Consider the following 16,562-nt stretch of genomic DNA (forward strand, 5'->3'; position numbering starts at 1 on the left):
CACTTGAGTAAAAGTAGAAGTACCATAGTGTAGGAATACTCTGTTACAAGTAAAAGTCCTGCATTGCAAATGCTTCTCAAGTAAAAGTACAAAAGTAATAGCATCAAAATATTAGTTCTCACTATGCAGATTGGTGTATTTTAAGGTGTTTTGATTCTAGTTATTTATGTTTTAATGTGTTTATCAAAGCTGGAAAAGGTGCAGCTAGTTTTCATTCATTGTTCGTACTCCAATAAGTGCTTTGTGTTGAGGTGGTGGAGTGAATGACTTGTGGTTCCTCCTCAGGCAACAATTTTAGTTTGACAGAGTTTGCAATAAATGTTTGTGTGGTCCATGTCAGATTTTTTTTTTAAATCCCCAAAAACTCCAAACGACAGACACTGCTCCCTTCTTCTGCACAAGTCCTTCTTGTGTGTCATATCTCCATCCCAGTCTCATTTTCTTCAGTGTCCATTTATACATTGAGCTTCACATGTTATACTACTGTGCTTCGCGCTGTACGCCACTTTTTCAACGGTATTGTGGTATATGAAAAATTGATATCATATGGTATAAAGTTCACGGTATGAAATGTTATACCGTCCAGCATTACTTCAGGTTAGTTTGTGGCTTGACTCTAGATGTGATTTAAGTCTTATTTAAGTTCTGATCATATTTCATATTATGTAACTGAAGGTATACAATGCAAGTAGTGAAGGAAAAATACACAATTTACCTTTGAATTGTAGTGGGATATAAGTACAAAGTAGCCTACATTTAAATACTCATGTAAAGTACAAGTATCTCGAAATGTTACATAAGTATAGGTTTTGAGTAAATGCACTTATTTACTTTACACCCCTGCTTGTTTCATTCTGTGCTGCATGTGTCAGGCGTGCCTCACTTTCAGAAACAGAAGTATTTGTATGACACCAGTGGAATACCGCACCTGCTTTTCAAAGAACGCATTAATTTCCTTACTTTTTTGTTTTCACACAGTTTGCAGTTTGTAATCTCTCACGCTCTTTATCTGAATGTGCAGAATGAATGGTATACTTCGAAGGCAGGAAATTGTGGGGTGTGTGGTCTGCTCAGGGATGCAGGCTGTTTTAGGGAGGAATACATAAACAGGAACTAGCCAGGGCTAACGCTGTTTAAATAAGCCTGCAGGGGTAATGAGGAGGCTGGCTGGGTGAAACTCCTGGTGCACACACACACACACACACACACACACACACACACACACACACACACACACACACACACACACACACACACACACACACACACACACACACACACACACACACACACACACACACACACACACACACACAACATGAAAACAGAATGACTGTTGCATGAAACCACTGTATAGCCTAGTGAGCACAGCTCTGACAGGCAGGAGGAAATGAAGCAGAAAAACACTGCAAAGAACAAATTAGTCTCCAAATGCATGTGCTCTATATCGTGGGATTGGATTCAGCATCACTTGGTGTACCTTGAGCCGATCTAGCTACAAAGTATTACTAAATAGACATTTATATAGATTAAAATCTTTGAGAATATTACTTTAAAATGACCTGCTGGGTGTAGCTTCATATTCTCTATCCTATTACCTCTGCAAGAATGCAAAGAAGCGTATTTCCCAAATATATTTCCACAAATCATGTTTTATCCCCCAAAAATGCAGCAAATACATTTTTCTTGTAAGCACGATTATTGATTCCTGTACTGTCATTCCATAGAATTGGTTGGCCTGAGATAAAACACGTGAAACAGGATGTTAGATTCCTTACATCAGCACTGCAGAAAAGTAGAAAATGACTCCTGGTATCTGAAATGATCAGACGGTTGGCAGGAGTGGCCTGGATGTTCAGAAACATATATCTATTGCGAAAGATGATTTATCATGTCTGCTCTTTTACACAATACACCATGTTGCCTCAGCCTTCACTCATCACACAGCGAACGAATGGAAAAGGAGGTTAAGTGTGAGATAAATGACAGCAAGGAAATCCTCTAATGCAGAAAATAAAAAAAACCTTTGTCTCAGAGAAATGTTACAGTTAGAAGAATAAAGCCCACTGCACAGGGTGTTTGTAACAAGTAAAAAAAAAAAGTGTGGACCCACATACACTCTGCACATTTCACACACACACATACTAACACACCCTTCCGGTATTTGTTATGAAGCAAACTTTCACATCTGGTAAAGGGACAAAAGTTTGAGCAGGAAGTCTCAACACAAAGCAGTGAAAACAGTGTGACACAATGATACATTGTTGAGTTTGGGTGGGTAGCAGAAGGCAGATATTAGAACACCACATGGGATCCGCAGAAGTGCCCCTCTCTGTCGCACACATTACTTTTCATTTGAAGTCAGAAAGTTGAGATTTGAGATATGAGAGTGTGCCAGATGTGGAACAGGATGCCAGCCTTTTTTTTTTCGAGGACGTAATAAAACATAACACTGAAGCAGCTGTTATGTCCCAGAAACACATGAGGAATGTGCATAATTTTCTTCTTATTCTTCAAGATTAAAAAAGAGTGTAGCTTGACTCCTTCACATTGCATGCATTTTTCCTCTCTTATGACCCCTCCCTATTTAAAGTGTTCCCTCTTTCCAACAATCCCTTTTGACTGGGCTATAGCCAGGTTGAGCATGCTCTCTTCCTGCCTCCCAGTTTATCTCCCATTCGCCCTCTCCTCTCTCCAACTCCCCCCCGTCCCTAAGGAGCAACTGTAGCTGCTAATCTCAGTTTGCAGCCGGTGCGCCCCCACAGATGTGGCATTCTGCGTGTCCAGGGAAAAGGAAGCGTTTCCCTTCCTGCTCTCAGTACCCTGCAGTCTGTAAATAGAGGCTGTCAGCAGCCACTCTGTAGGCCCCTCTGGAGAACTATATCTGTCCCATCATGCAACACCCTCGCTGCAACTTCCTGAAACAAACTAAGGGGTGTTGGGCAAGAGATATGAGTGGGGTGTGGATAACATGAAGAAGTGTGTTATTGCAGTTCTATCCACATGGCCTTACAATGACCGAAGGATGAGATATAGCTGTAAAATGCAGACTCATTTCCTGTACTGTTCTCAAAGTAGCTCTTTTGTTATTAGCATACTAATTTGAGATATTAGATTTTCATAGATTTTGGAAAACTAAAGCATTTAGATGAAAAGGATGGACAATGCACTCTCAGCACCACTTCTCTCACCATTAAATGAAAAATAAAAACAGTGAATAGCAGACAGATAAATGAAGAAAAACCTCCTCTGGGACACAAAGTAAAGAAGTTTATGGGAAATCTGGTCTTCAATTTTAGAGCAGCATCATTAAAACTCATGTGAGAAAGAGGCAACCGACCAGATCAATAGGATTTTATTTATATTACTTTTAGGATATGTTCATATACCATGACATGCCAAATGTCCAGTATCCAAAATCACATGTGACATAATCAAATGGATGTTCAGTCAAATCATATTTTATTGCAAAACCAAACCATCAATAAGTTTGGTTTTCTTAGTTCAAATAATGAATAATTCAAATAAATCATAACATATTCATATCATATACCTTTATATATGAAAACTAAAATAGTTTATTCACAATTGTCTCATAATTAAGACAAGTCATTTAATGTCTAACATGGTTTTGTCATGCAACTGGTGTGAATTTCATATCATGAGGTTTTTTGAGAATAGCAGCAGCTCTGTAAGGCTATGCTTTGACCCAGTGGTGCATCTGAGCTTAGTGCTTAAACCGGGTTATCATGTTAACCGTCTTGTCTTATACATTTTGGTCATAAATCAAAGTATGTGACAGATTGTTTTGTCCTGAAGGAAATGTAACCTAATGACACTGCCCTCCAACACGGGACAATAATTCTGGAGATAGAACCTTTAGCATGTTTATGTGAGGGAGAACAGACTGTGTGTGTGTGTGTGTGTGTGTGTGTGTGTGTGTGTGTGTATGTGTGTGTGTGTATGTGTGTGTGTGCGTGTGTGTTTTCCTAGTGACTTAATGTGTGCACATCTTTTAGCTGGTGACTATTATCCATGACAACATCAATCAATCGTGTTTCACCCAAATGCCACAAGGCAGGGAATAAAACTAAATCAATGGCAATGGGGGGGACCGTGCATTAGCCCGGGGCGTATACTAGCATGGAAATGAGCCCATTATGGAATATCAATAGGGGGATGGATATCATTATCTGTGTGTCTGTCAGTGTCTTATTATCAATCAATGCGTGTGTCACTTTAAGACATGAAAAGGTGTTAATGATTGATGAAGCCAATTTCCCTCTAATGTGTGGGCTCTGTAGGAAGGCATACCTCGCAACTCCTGATGCGATGTAGACAAGAAAATATATTTACTCTCTGTAAACAATTACTTAAGAATTGTGGGTATAGCTTCAAATGCAACTTAAAAAGTGTATTTGGATTTTTTACTTATAAGTTGTGTGGACATGCCACGGGTTTTATGGTGTACATCTTCTGTGTTGTTTTATGACTCTAATAAAATCTGGAGGATGTGACATTTTCAGTGCCCACTAAACCAGCAGCACCCTACAGATTCCTCTTGCTCAGGATTGACCAGGCACCTGTCAAGCTCCATTCATCCCCACTGCGCCCCAACCCACCCCTAATCTGCCAGATCGATAGCCCTGGGTGGACGTCACCCCGGCAACCAAGGATGACACCAAAGTGCTCACAGTGTGTGCTATACCGAACAATCAATCTGTTGCTTGACACCGATAGAAACGCTGGCAGAAATCATGTGGGGAAAATACTTATTGCAAGACAGGCAGAAGGGGGAGCTTGTTAAGGATAAATCAGTGTCTTAATCCTCCGTGCAGCTCTGAGAGAATGTTCTCTGGGTCGCAACGAAGAGCTCCTTTCAGCAGCATGATGAATGGATAGCAGGATGGTGTCATCATCGAGATGGGCACAGGCTGTGCCGCAGTGCCAGACTAGACCCAGTGTAAAGCAGGTTCACCCTGAGGTGGCACTGAATCTCCCCCTCCTTTTTTTTTCCAGGCTTAAGAGGTATGGCTAGACTAGCAAGAAGGTAGTTTTACATCCTTCTTTGAGGACCGACTGTCTTGAACTAAGGGGTAAACATGCAGAAACAAAACAGATGTCACAAAGAAATCCATTTCAGCCCAGATCCAGATGACTCATTATTAATTATCCTTGTGTGTATTAGTCTCTTCTTTACTTCTGATTTTATTCATGAGATGTGAGTGTCGGCTCTTTCGGTCTTGTCAGTCTTGGTGCTTTTCGAGGTTTCAGACTGCTCTATTGCTGAGACGTACATCCTGTGGTGACCTTAGCATCCCCACAGGAACTTTATGTTCTATGTATAGCATGCCTCTTGACACTTCCTCCATGATCGGTCCACCGTCTACATAACAGCACAGATTTGAAGTTCACCATTTCCCTCTTCTGCACAGTGGCTATCACTTTCACTGCATGACTGATGATTGAAACTTTACCTCCCTCTCTTTCTGTATCGTATCTTTCTTTGCTCCATCCCTGCAGAAATGTGTGTGTAAGTGTGAGGCTGAGACAGCTTGTGTAGTCTGTAATTGAGTGTGTCCGCCCACCGCGTTGCAGCAGAGACAGCGCAGTGGAAAGCTTCATTGTGTCAGGCACAATAGATACATACACATACTCATCACAGCCTTCTCACACCGTGCCACAGAACCACAACACTGAAGAGCCATTAGCCAAAGCAGCAGTGTGTTATGTTGTGGATTCGGTGGCCTAAATTTGTCACTAGAGCATAACCTCAGCATTCGTTATCGACAACAAACAGCAGCTTCTTTAACCTCCTATTTCTATCAGACCGTAGCGCAACCTTCTCTGGGTTAAAACATGAAAGGTGTGCATGCGTTTTCAGGTATGTGTTATGAGCAGTAAGATGTGGTTGTCATGGCGAGTGGATTTCTTTTTTTTCCTGCAACACTTATTGCCTTTCTGCAATTTCCAAGTATTTGAGTATATGTCTTTAAGGGCTTGCATTGTGTTGTATGCTGATAATAAACGAGGGTTTCCTGTCGATTGTCCTTGTGGCTTTCTATCAGTTTTTCTAACAAGCCACATTGAGCTCAAAGCACACTAAACTGTCTACAAACTGTCATATTCTGCTATCAAAATGACCCTAATTTTGGGTTAAATCTACATGGTTGCAACATATTAACCATGGTTATCTCAGTGTATATATGTCAATTACACTGCAGGCATTGTGGAAGACAAATATAGATAATAGCATCATCTGCCAGTCAATATTTTAGATTATTATTAGTTTTAAGCTTAATTATTTTCATCAAATGTGGAAGCAGGGCTGGGCAATAAATTGCTACATCAATATTGGGATATGAAACTAAATATGTTCTTCATGGAAGGTGTAGCTTTTTAAGAGCTCTATATTTCTTGGGTACTGTGTGAAAGGTATCTTTCGTAATTATCAAAACGTAAACTGATTTAAAATGAATCACAAATGTTTTGTTTTGTCTCAGACATGGGTTGATAAGTCAAGCCGTTCTTAAGTCCTAACTTTCCAAATGTTATTCTGAATGCCTGCTTGTTCGGTGCTATTTTAAAACCCACTCAGTCCTGATAAGCTGTTGGGTCAAATCCCAGCATTATATCAGTTTGGCAATGCCTCGGACCGACAGAATTCCCCCTTAAAAACAGCCCTACCGTAAATATAGTGTCAACATTCCCTGATTGCTTCACTCCCTGTGTGAAGCAGTATGCAGAATATCTGACCACACAACTATTTTCCAAATTACTGTAACAGTCACTATGAATTTCAATTTCTCCCTCTTTGCTCCATACAGCAATTAGTCTCTTTCGCATGCCTTTGATCCTTTCTCTTCATCTTCTTTTGTGTTCAGTGAGAAGCACGAGAGTCAAACCAGCAAGAGAATAAAACGAGGAAAGGAACGATGGAGTCCATATTATCAGAGCAGTCTGCAGCAGTGGACGATCTGGTGGAAGCGAGCATCCAAGCCTTCGGTTTGTCCTTTGAACACTAAGTCTTATTCCATAGTCACTCAATAAAACAACTATGTTTCATGTAAGTTGTTTAATGTCTTATATTCTGATGAAATGCACGTGAATTCTGATGATCAGGCAACGACTCAGACACCAGCGACCAAATTAGAGGCACACTAATTGATAGCAGCTGCTCTGTGGGTATTTCTTCCTGATGATGAGTGACATGTTATTTTTCTTCTTGTAGATGAGAGGGGCACTTTGAAGGATACCTCCCTGGTGCGCATGTTTATCATGATGCACCCTTGGTATATCCCTTCAATCGACCTGGCGAAGAAGCTTGTGCTCAAGTATCCTTCACCCTTGTTTATGCTACCGCTGAGATCTGTTTGGTGATAATCTAGAAATATAATTTCAAACACCAATCCCAGGAAGATATATTCAATGCCAGATCAGTCTGTCTCCATATTCATTGGTTTATCTGTACATTCTCAATTAGTTTTAAGAGTTTGCATCATAGTTGATCCTTAACCGTTTGATAAGATATCAAGAGGAGAGCTGCACCGCTGAGCGCCGAACAAGAATATGCCACCTTGTCAAGTATTCATCGTTTCATAATTTCTCACTCTTGCTTGCTATTTCTTTTCTGAACCTTGATCTAATGTTCTTCATTTATGGGTTTAGGAGTCTGGAGGATAAATGGATATTGACAGTAACTTCATGGCATATAGAGATTGTTTAACAATGCAAAAAAGTCACTTTTTATCATCATCTAACAACTAAATCATCCTCAACCTACTGTGACATGATTGTTTAAATGCTAAAAAGTCAATCCTTTTCCATCATCATTCTGTCTTTTCATCCCTTTGTTCTGCCTTGCAGGTACTGGATCTCTGAGTTTCCAGCAGAGTTCAATCTGAGCCCGGAGCTGGCCGACGAGATCAAAGACTTTAAAGACCTCCTGACCACTGAAGGCAACGCGAGCCAGAGTCAGCTCATTGACCTGGACAGTGTGTGAGTGGAAGCTATACGTGTTGTTGACAGTGTGACTGAACGTCTCTGTCTGAGGGTGTTTATATCAGTGTGCCCTTTTATTGCCTGCTCTCAGACAATGCTGAGCTGTCATTAGCAGGTTCTCCTTTTTCAACAAAAGCCATTTCTGTGTGACCTCGAATTCTGTTGAGTGCTCCATGAAGACAAGGGGTTGTGGAGCAGTTGTGTGACTGAGTACTAATGAGGGAACAACTTGTGCACTTCTAGAAACATTTTTATTGTTGAAATGTTATCTAAAAGAACTAAGAGAGGCTTTTCATAAAATATTCAACAGTTTGTGTGTATTTTATCATCCCCTTCAGGCCATCGTATAAATGGAAGCGGCAGGTGACTCAGCGTGTCCCGTCACTGTCCAAAAAGAGGAAAATGTCACTGCTGTTTGACCACCTGGATTCCTGTGAACTGGCTGAACACCTGACCTACCTGGAGTACAAATCATTCTGCAAGATCCTGGTCAGTCTGACTGCGGTCTGTGATAAAGCTGTGTGTCGCGTGTGATGTTTACGCCTCTTAAATTCTTTAAATTCTCAAGTAATGTCGCATGCTGCAGGCCCGCTGTAGTTGCTAAGCAATACTGGTTAAAATAAACTTTTACTGGGGGTAATTATGTTTGTTTTCTGCAAAGATTTTGTTCTTTGAGTGTTATTTTGAGAAGCAAAAGCATGATTGGGTTGGGTGCTGCTGATTTCAATGCTAGGAATTTTTAGATAATTTATTCAAGTGTGATGTGTTGGTGGTATGAGTGCTGGTAATTGGTCTTGGCTTTGTCTTTGCTTCCTTTCCAAAAGAGATGGCTTAATATAAAACAAAATGAGTCATGGTAAATAAAGAACATTTAGTTTATTGTTGTAAATGCGCAGTAGGCCTGATGTTGCTGTTGCATTTGCACTAGGTGAAAACAGATGTGTTTCTCCCCTATATTTCCTAGTTTAAAGATTGACTTTATCAGTCAGTAGCAGCCCGTTGGCTGCTTTGTTATCATCACTGATGCCTTAAAGGGATATTCAAGCAGTGTTCTAAGTGTACTTCCTATAAAACAGGGAATTGTGGATTTTAAACTTAAGTGTCTGTACAGATAAACCAAACAGAATAAAACGGGTTATTAAGTGAATATTAGAGGGGCTGGATGGGGGATTCGGACATGCTTGCCTGTTCCTCCCTTTTTCAGTCTGTATTCTAAGCTAAGCTAACCAACCGCTGCCTCCTGCTACATGTTTACCTTACAGACATCATGAACGTCTCGCCAGGAAATGAGAATATTTCCCTAGTGTTGCACTTCTAGAAAGGGGAATAAAAAATAATTATCAAAATCAAAGCAGCTCGGCCTGACCTCTCCTGACCTGTATTCTTAAGTATAGATCAAATGCAAAGCACTGGAATTTGTTTGTGGATTGGGTATTTAGTTCAACCCTTCTAGTCATTTTGAAACAGACTTCAAAGATATTAGTCATGACTTATTTTAATAAAATGCAATGTGTAATGCTCCTTTCTCTTTTAGTTTCAGGACTACCACAGCTTTGTGATGCACGGCTGCACGGTGGATAACCCCATCCTGGAGCGTTTCATCACCCTTTTTAACAGCGTCTCCCAGTGGATCCAGCTCATGGTGCTCAGCAAGCCCACCGCTCCGCAGAGAGCCGCTGTCATCTCCCACTTCATCAGGGTGGCACAGGTCTGTATGCAGTAAACAGCCCTAATGGGATCAACACAGAAGTATTAAGACAGAGCTGCTAGGAGGAGTTTTGCTTCAGGGTGCATGTTGAAGCAGATTGATAGGGGATGATTGCCTGCAGCAAAAAAAAAAAGAAAAGAGAAAGTCGAAGGAAGGTGAATTAGTGATTAAACCGCAAGATGTGGAGAAGCGAGGAAAAGTCACAGCCTTGATGATTTGCATAGACAAGCATAAGATGGATCATTTCCTATTCATGGGCACACACTTTGAGAAAAAGTGAATTTAATTTAAAAAGGCTTTAGTGGAATTAGCATGGTAAGATGCCCACCGAGACCTGTTTAACATAATGATGCTGCCAGGGGATAGCATCTCCAGGAATTAAGAAAGTATTGTTTTAGCTAGGTAATGATGCATTTTTTGCATTATCCAAAAGGCTTTTATGGATCCAAGGGGTTATTGAAGTGTCTAAAACAATGCATGAGCAGGTAAACAAATCACATAATCACCTACATTTCCCAAATAGTGTGACGAATTTGCTGCAAAGAAAGAGAATATAAAAGAGTGTGCACTTCCTGTGGCTTGACAATTCTTCACTGATATATTCTACGATGGAGGAATCAGTGAAGGGGGAATTACTGCAGAGATAACTGGTGCATTTTAGGTAACATAAAATACATAAATGAGTAAAAATCCCAATTCCACCCTTTCAGTTTAATGTGTTAGGGTGCTACTACTGTATATTTCAAGTGGTACTATGCTATTAGATGTGCATGTAGTCCATTCTTCCTTAGACCGGCTGTAGGATTCATCATTAGCGAACAATGAATATTCCCTCATGATGTTTTTATGTCAATGTGTGTAGTAGATGCAGAGATATTGTCTTTAATAATTAAACACCCTGGAGGAAATTATTACATTAATGCTGTTATTACGGCTAAAATATCTTTTTTTGCAAGTTCAGCTTCACTGGGAGTTTTAGCTTCCTCTCTTGAGTGTTCCTGTGAAGGGGACCGTTGTGTTTTTAACAATGGTAAACTTTGGTCAGTTACATCTATCCATGTATCTCCATTTCTATACTCATACTAAAATGATCCATTGTCACAAGAAGTGGCTTTAATCCTAATTTAATTTGGTCCTACACTCGGTATACAAAGCCTTATTGTACTTGGTTCTCTGCCCATATGCCATTCTTTCCCGATAGAGACATCCCCTTTAATGCTGTCCTGGGCTTCACTGTTGACATATTTTCAGTTTGATGTTATAATTTGGTCTGCCAGATGGACTGAGTTCTCCCTGTATGACAATTCACTCATCTGTGTTAGGCGAGGGTGCTTCAGTGGACAATTGAATGTGCAGGAAATAATTCTCATCCTAATAGCCTGCAGTGCTATGTGAATGCATCCTCATTACTCATTGCCTGGATTGATACCCGTTTTCCATCTGTCCTTCTCTTCATTTATAACAAACGTCTGTCTCTCATCATTTATTGAGCGAGGTCTCAGCAGGTTTTAACAAATCCATCTTAATGCACCATCACTCCAAACTGCAGCAGAGCTCTCTTGCTCATTCACACTCCTTGACATGGAGCAGAACTTTGTTGATGCTAATTCTGAACCAGCGTCATGTGTGTAATGACCGATCAGCTAATGAAGAACATTATTATATCCTCCAGTCTCCCACATCCTGATCTTCTTTTTAACATTTCTTCCAATCAGTGTCTGGTGAATCTCTAAGAAGGAAGTGCAATGATAATTAAAATGTGTTAGCATAAACAATTCTGAATGCTTGCGAACATTCAAATAATTGCAGAATATCAGAGTACATTTTATTTTCACCCATTAACAATGACAAATTCCCTTAAAGTCTTTGGCTGTCTTACTACCTTTAATTCAAATCTATGCTCAAATACAACCAAAGTACATTCTCTCTTATTTGTTGGTAGGCCATTTTTTATTTATTTGTTAAAAGCCACTGCTCATGCTAAAAACACAGATTACTATTCTGTGAAACACCTATAGCAATGTAATCGCTAGCATTGTGTTGTTTTCATTTAGTTCTAAGGATCAGCGTGCCTTAGGATAGCCGCACAGAGCCGCTAGCATGGCTATAGACTCGTATTACAACCTTCCCATTTTCCGCCCATATGTCATTTTGGACATGTCCTTCATTCAGAATTGGGGAGCATTTGGGCGGATACACAGGCCATCCCTGCTGAAAATTTCATTGTAAATTTTTCGCCAGTTTCAAATGTCTCAAACTTTGGTATTTAGAATGATAGCCCAGTGTGAGCACATGCAGGGACAAAACATTTCCAACAAAATACCAAATGTACTCAGAGGCTGCGCAGAAGCTAGTCTTGACACACTTGACATTTCCCAAAGCTTCCCTCAGGGTGTGCCGGTCGTACCAACTTAGCTTCCTGTTGGGAGTGCATCACAAATGACTCATATCCATTAGTCTTCGCTGTGCAGAGTTCTATTATAATTTAAAATGAAAAAACATCCCTTTCATGCTCATTAAAAAGGGCTTTTCTAATTTATTTCACAATATGATATGTGCGCATGTGTCTGTGCCTTCTGGCTTTGAATAAATAGCCACATCACCAGTCGGCTGTGTGCCAACAGTTGGTTGACGAGGATGAATCCATCTCGTAGCCCTTTTATATAAACACCATTTATTCTACACCCAGTGGAAAGCCCTGGCATGTTGACAATGAGACCTTTCTGACGGTCACATGCACTTGCAGTTTAGCCGAACGCACTCTGGGCTGCCTTTCACACTGCTCTGCCAATTGATTCAAAAGGGTGTTTGAGCTGAACCAAATGATCCCCTCTAGCAGCCCACCCACACAGCTGTGACCCCATCGATTTTCTGTGAGATGCCACACAGACTGAAGGGCGGCGCGGAGCCCTGCGGAGTGCCATTCACAAAGTGTTAGCTTAACTTTGACATAGACAGGTTACAACATTCAGTAATATTGTGGTATTCCAGATCAGGTTGTGTGGGGATGTGCATGTAGGCTGCTGAATCTTTCATACTGCTGCAGTACTCATACTGTAAAATGTTTTTTTTTTAACCTGCAGCACCTTTTTTCTTTCACTTCCCATAAGATCCTTTTTGGCAATAGCTTACACAACCATCCCCTGTTTCCTCTTTCACCCTGGTGTTATTTTCTCCCTCCTTCTCGTTGACAGAAGCTGCTGCAGTTGCAGAACTTTAACACGCTGATGGCTGTGGTGGGCGGCCTCAGCAACAGCTCCATCTCTCGTCTCAAAGACACACAGACCCACATCAGCGCGGAGACCAACAAGGTGCAGTAGCTGCGAGCATTCTCTCAACCATCACTGATCTCTTTCTGGCATCCACAGCGTAAACACCATCACAAAAATTCAATGTTCACTGCCTGTCGATGCACTTAGAGAACAAGTGATATTAAATCTTGATTCAATAATCCGCATCTTCTCTGCGTTAGCTGCCAAGCTCCTCTTCTGTGCCCATTACTCCTACTCTGTGGGTTTTTAGAGCTATGAATCAAAGCCATATAACTCGAAAGTTGAGTTGCAGTCTCTTCTGTTATGCGAGTCCATCTGGATCAAAGTTTTACACAATGTTTCTGATTCTTCTAAACAAATCTCTCTTGAGACAGGCTTTGTGTTCACTGCCAACTCTTCTTCCTCCATTGTCCACCCCTTAAATTAATTCCATTCACCCAACCTGCAGGTTTTTAACAACCTCATTGAACTGGTGACATCATGTGGGAACTACAGTCAATACCGCAAGCGCTTCTCAGAGTGCTCAGGTTTCCGGTTCCCCATCCTCGGCGTGCACCTGAAAGACCTGATAGCCGTGCATGTGGCGCTGCCAGACTGGGCCGACAAAGAAAAAACACGGGTCAACCTGACTAAGACCCAACAGCTGTACGCCATCCTTCAAGAGCTGGCGCTGATCCAGACCACACCGCCTCACATTGACGCCAACACAGACCTGCTCAATCTGCTCACGGTGAGTGCGAACTGGACAGAATATGCACCTTCCAAGTTGTTTGGATTAAATTAGAACAGCTTATACTGGGTAAAAGCTGGACCTGCATCAGGTTTGTGTTATTCATCATGGAGTGAAGAAGTTGAAAGCACTCGAAAGCACCCAGACAGCAGTGAAGTGGGAGGAAAAAGTTTGAGAATGACAGGCCGTCTGTTTGATACACAAAGTTTGTTCCGCTATAGTTTGCTTGGCCAGACAAACTGTACAGTAGCCAGCTGGGAGGAAATCTGTTTACAGGCAAAGGACGGAGATTATACGTAACCAAAGCTTCCAAAGCATGAACCTTCACAGTTTTGTATTCCTTAAAAAGATAGGATCCACAGTAGTCTTGTGTCGGTATGAGAACCACTGAGACAGGGCTTTTTCTAGAAAAATACAGTATGAGGGTGCTAACGTCATTTGTGGTCAACATTACGGCCCCGCCTGCTTTTCGGCAAAAGATTATGCATTAGAGCAGGGGTGGGCAAACTTTTTTCAATGAGGGCCACACTGAAATACATACAGAGGGCAGGGCCACTCACTAGAGGTGAGGTTTATTACCTCATAAGTTAAGTTATAAGTTAGCAAAATCAATTAAATGTCGGTAAATTATACTTGATAATGAAATGTGGTTTAAGAAACAACAGCCTGCATCACAGCTCTCCATGCGGTTTCATTTATTTAATTCCTTACAACAGAAGCCTCCGACAGATTATAATAATGCTTGTTATACAAATTATTGGTTATCGGACTTTCTTTTTATCAACTAAGATTGGCTACAAAATTAATTGCTGAGGTTCAATTCAAAAGGGAAAAATGGGCCGCAGTTTGCACCCGGGCCATAGTCATATATTGCACATCAAACAACAACAAAAAGAGTTACGGTTTCTTTACTTCCTCTACAGTAAAAAGGAGGGTAAAAGAAGCAATCTAATTCAGAATTCACAGTTTCAGTGTCAGCCTGCTTCCTGCCACTTGTTCACCGGCAGACCCACTAGACATCCATCCTCTATTTATTCTCCATAAACAAAGCTGTCTGCCATCTGACGGTCTATTTGACACCATTTTCCTATTTAGGAAGTAATTATACAGTTTTTGATGAACAGAAATATTGTTTTCTGGCATCACTTTAAGATCTTACGGAGAAAAGCAGCATTTTGGATTGAGGGCGCACGCCGAAAGAAAGAGGGCGTAGCACCCCTGTTATCGCTTAAGAGGTTTAACTAAGAGTTGCCCTTTAAGTAAAAAAACATATAATTAGTAATAAAGAGAGGATTAAACAATGAAATTAATTCTACATATTTGGTTGGCTTTACTTCAACACCATGTTCTGGTTGCCGAATTCAGTTTTAGAGTCAGGACAAAGAGTCAAGACCCCGGTTTCATACCCTATTTATGAAATGTACTGAACTTTAAATTGCTAACCTGTGCTGAGACCTCTTGTCTGTTCCTGTATCCTGACTAAAGACTAAAATGATTCTGTTGTCAGAGTGGATTGGGTTTAGAACAACCTTAAAGAGGAAATAAGCATCTCCGTCTTAAATCATAACACTAAATAAACATATTATGTGTCAGTGCAGTTCACAGAAGAGTCATTTTGCAACTTCCTCATATCATACTTTTACCAAGCACTGACTGGAATAAATAGTTGCCCAAAACACATTCTAACCCTGTTAAATGCATTTAGCAAATCACACTTTTTATAGTTTAGAGCAAACAGCTAGTACAGCTACAGCTCAAACAAATCTGGAACCTGCACTACAGCATGGATGGTGGATTAACACACACTAATCCCCTGAGGTGTGTTGGAGTCTTTTTGGCGGATACGGATAAGATTTTCCTGAATTCGAGAAGCGTTCTGTATTCAAATAATCCCAATAGTTTAATCAATGTGGCTGCAGGTGTTCATGTGAGATTTCAGCTAGTTCCTCTTTTTCTCTGTGAAATTGAAAGACACAACTTGACAGGTTTTTTGGGCACCAGGGAAGTTTGTTGGACAGAGTCAATACCCAATTATCTTATGCCACTGCTTATCACAGTTTATCTATCTTAAATCCAAGGTGAGTAAAGCCAGAAGAGAAGGAAAGTCAATATATCCTTCAAAACAGTCTCCGCACTGGCATCTCTTTAAACCACACAAGTTGAAAATAGTGTTTTCCTCCTGTCTGAGTAGTGTTTATCAGCCTTTCAACGGAAGTACATTTCATTATATCACCTTGGATGTAACCTTCTCCACGTCATACTGTAAGTTCCATCAGATGAGAAGGCCAAACAAGACTAAAAACATTGTTTCCTTCTGCACTAACCGCTTCAACTCAATAAAAACCAGGAAATGCAATTACGCTAAGAAAACTGCTCTGAGCAAAGCATACAAATTTGAGGACAACAATGGATGAATTGAAGAATTTAATGTGGCTGCAGTTTTAGTGAAGGTACACAACAGCCTTATTTGGTCTCTTTTTGTCTATTTCACATTTGCAGTTGGACTGAATCTATATTATGCTGCTTTTACCTAGAATGAATGTCGTCCAATGTACAAAAGTAATGTAACCCCGGCCACGTGGGCCCCTTTGTGTGTTCAGGCCCCAGGGTTTAGTTCATTTGTAGGTATTTTAAGAGACTATCCAAATCTACCAGGGTAAATTCAGTGACTGTGATGAAAATGTGTAAACTATATGACTCATATAGTTCATTTTGGAATGTAGTGGAGGCTAAACCCACATAAAAGGTGGCAGAAATGGCAGTTAATGAAACCACAGACACACAAAGACTGACACACCCAAACATTAACAACCCCACCTCCAAAGACTGCATGAAGTACTTTTTTTTGTTA

At 40.7% G+C, this 16,562-nt stretch overlaps 1 protein-coding gene across 2 annotated transcripts in view; it reads left to right on the forward strand.

The window, feature by feature from the left end:
- Nucleotides 1–16,562, forward strand: part of LOC134875712 (RAS guanyl-releasing protein 2-like) — a 31,408-nt gene that overhangs the window by 3,116 nt on the left and 11,730 nt on the right. For both annotated transcript variants that reach the window (XM_063900318.1, XM_063900317.1), the window contains exons 2-9: nt 6,885–7,005; nt 7,232–7,334; nt 7,528–7,584; nt 7,867–7,998; nt 8,340–8,490; nt 9,536–9,709; nt 12,904–13,020; nt 13,430–13,711. In XM_063900318.1, the coding sequence (XP_063756388.1) occupies nt 6,936–7,005; nt 7,232–7,334; nt 7,528–7,584; nt 7,867–7,998; nt 8,340–8,490; nt 9,536–9,709; nt 12,904–13,020; nt 13,430–13,711 (1,086 nt within the window). In that variant the 5' untranslated portion in view covers nt 6,885–6,935. The remainder of the gene's footprint in view (nt 1–6,884; nt 7,006–7,231; nt 7,335–7,527; nt 7,585–7,866; nt 7,999–8,339; nt 8,491–9,535; nt 9,710–12,903; nt 13,021–13,429; nt 13,712–16,562) is intronic.

The sequence above is a fragment of the Eleginops maclovinus genome, chromosome 14 (genome assembly GCF_036324505.1).
Source record: "Eleginops maclovinus isolate JMC-PN-2008 ecotype Puerto Natales chromosome 14, JC_Emac_rtc_rv5, whole genome shotgun sequence".
Classification (NCBI taxonomy): Eukaryota; Metazoa; Chordata; class Actinopteri; order Perciformes; family Eleginopidae; genus Eleginops; species Eleginops maclovinus.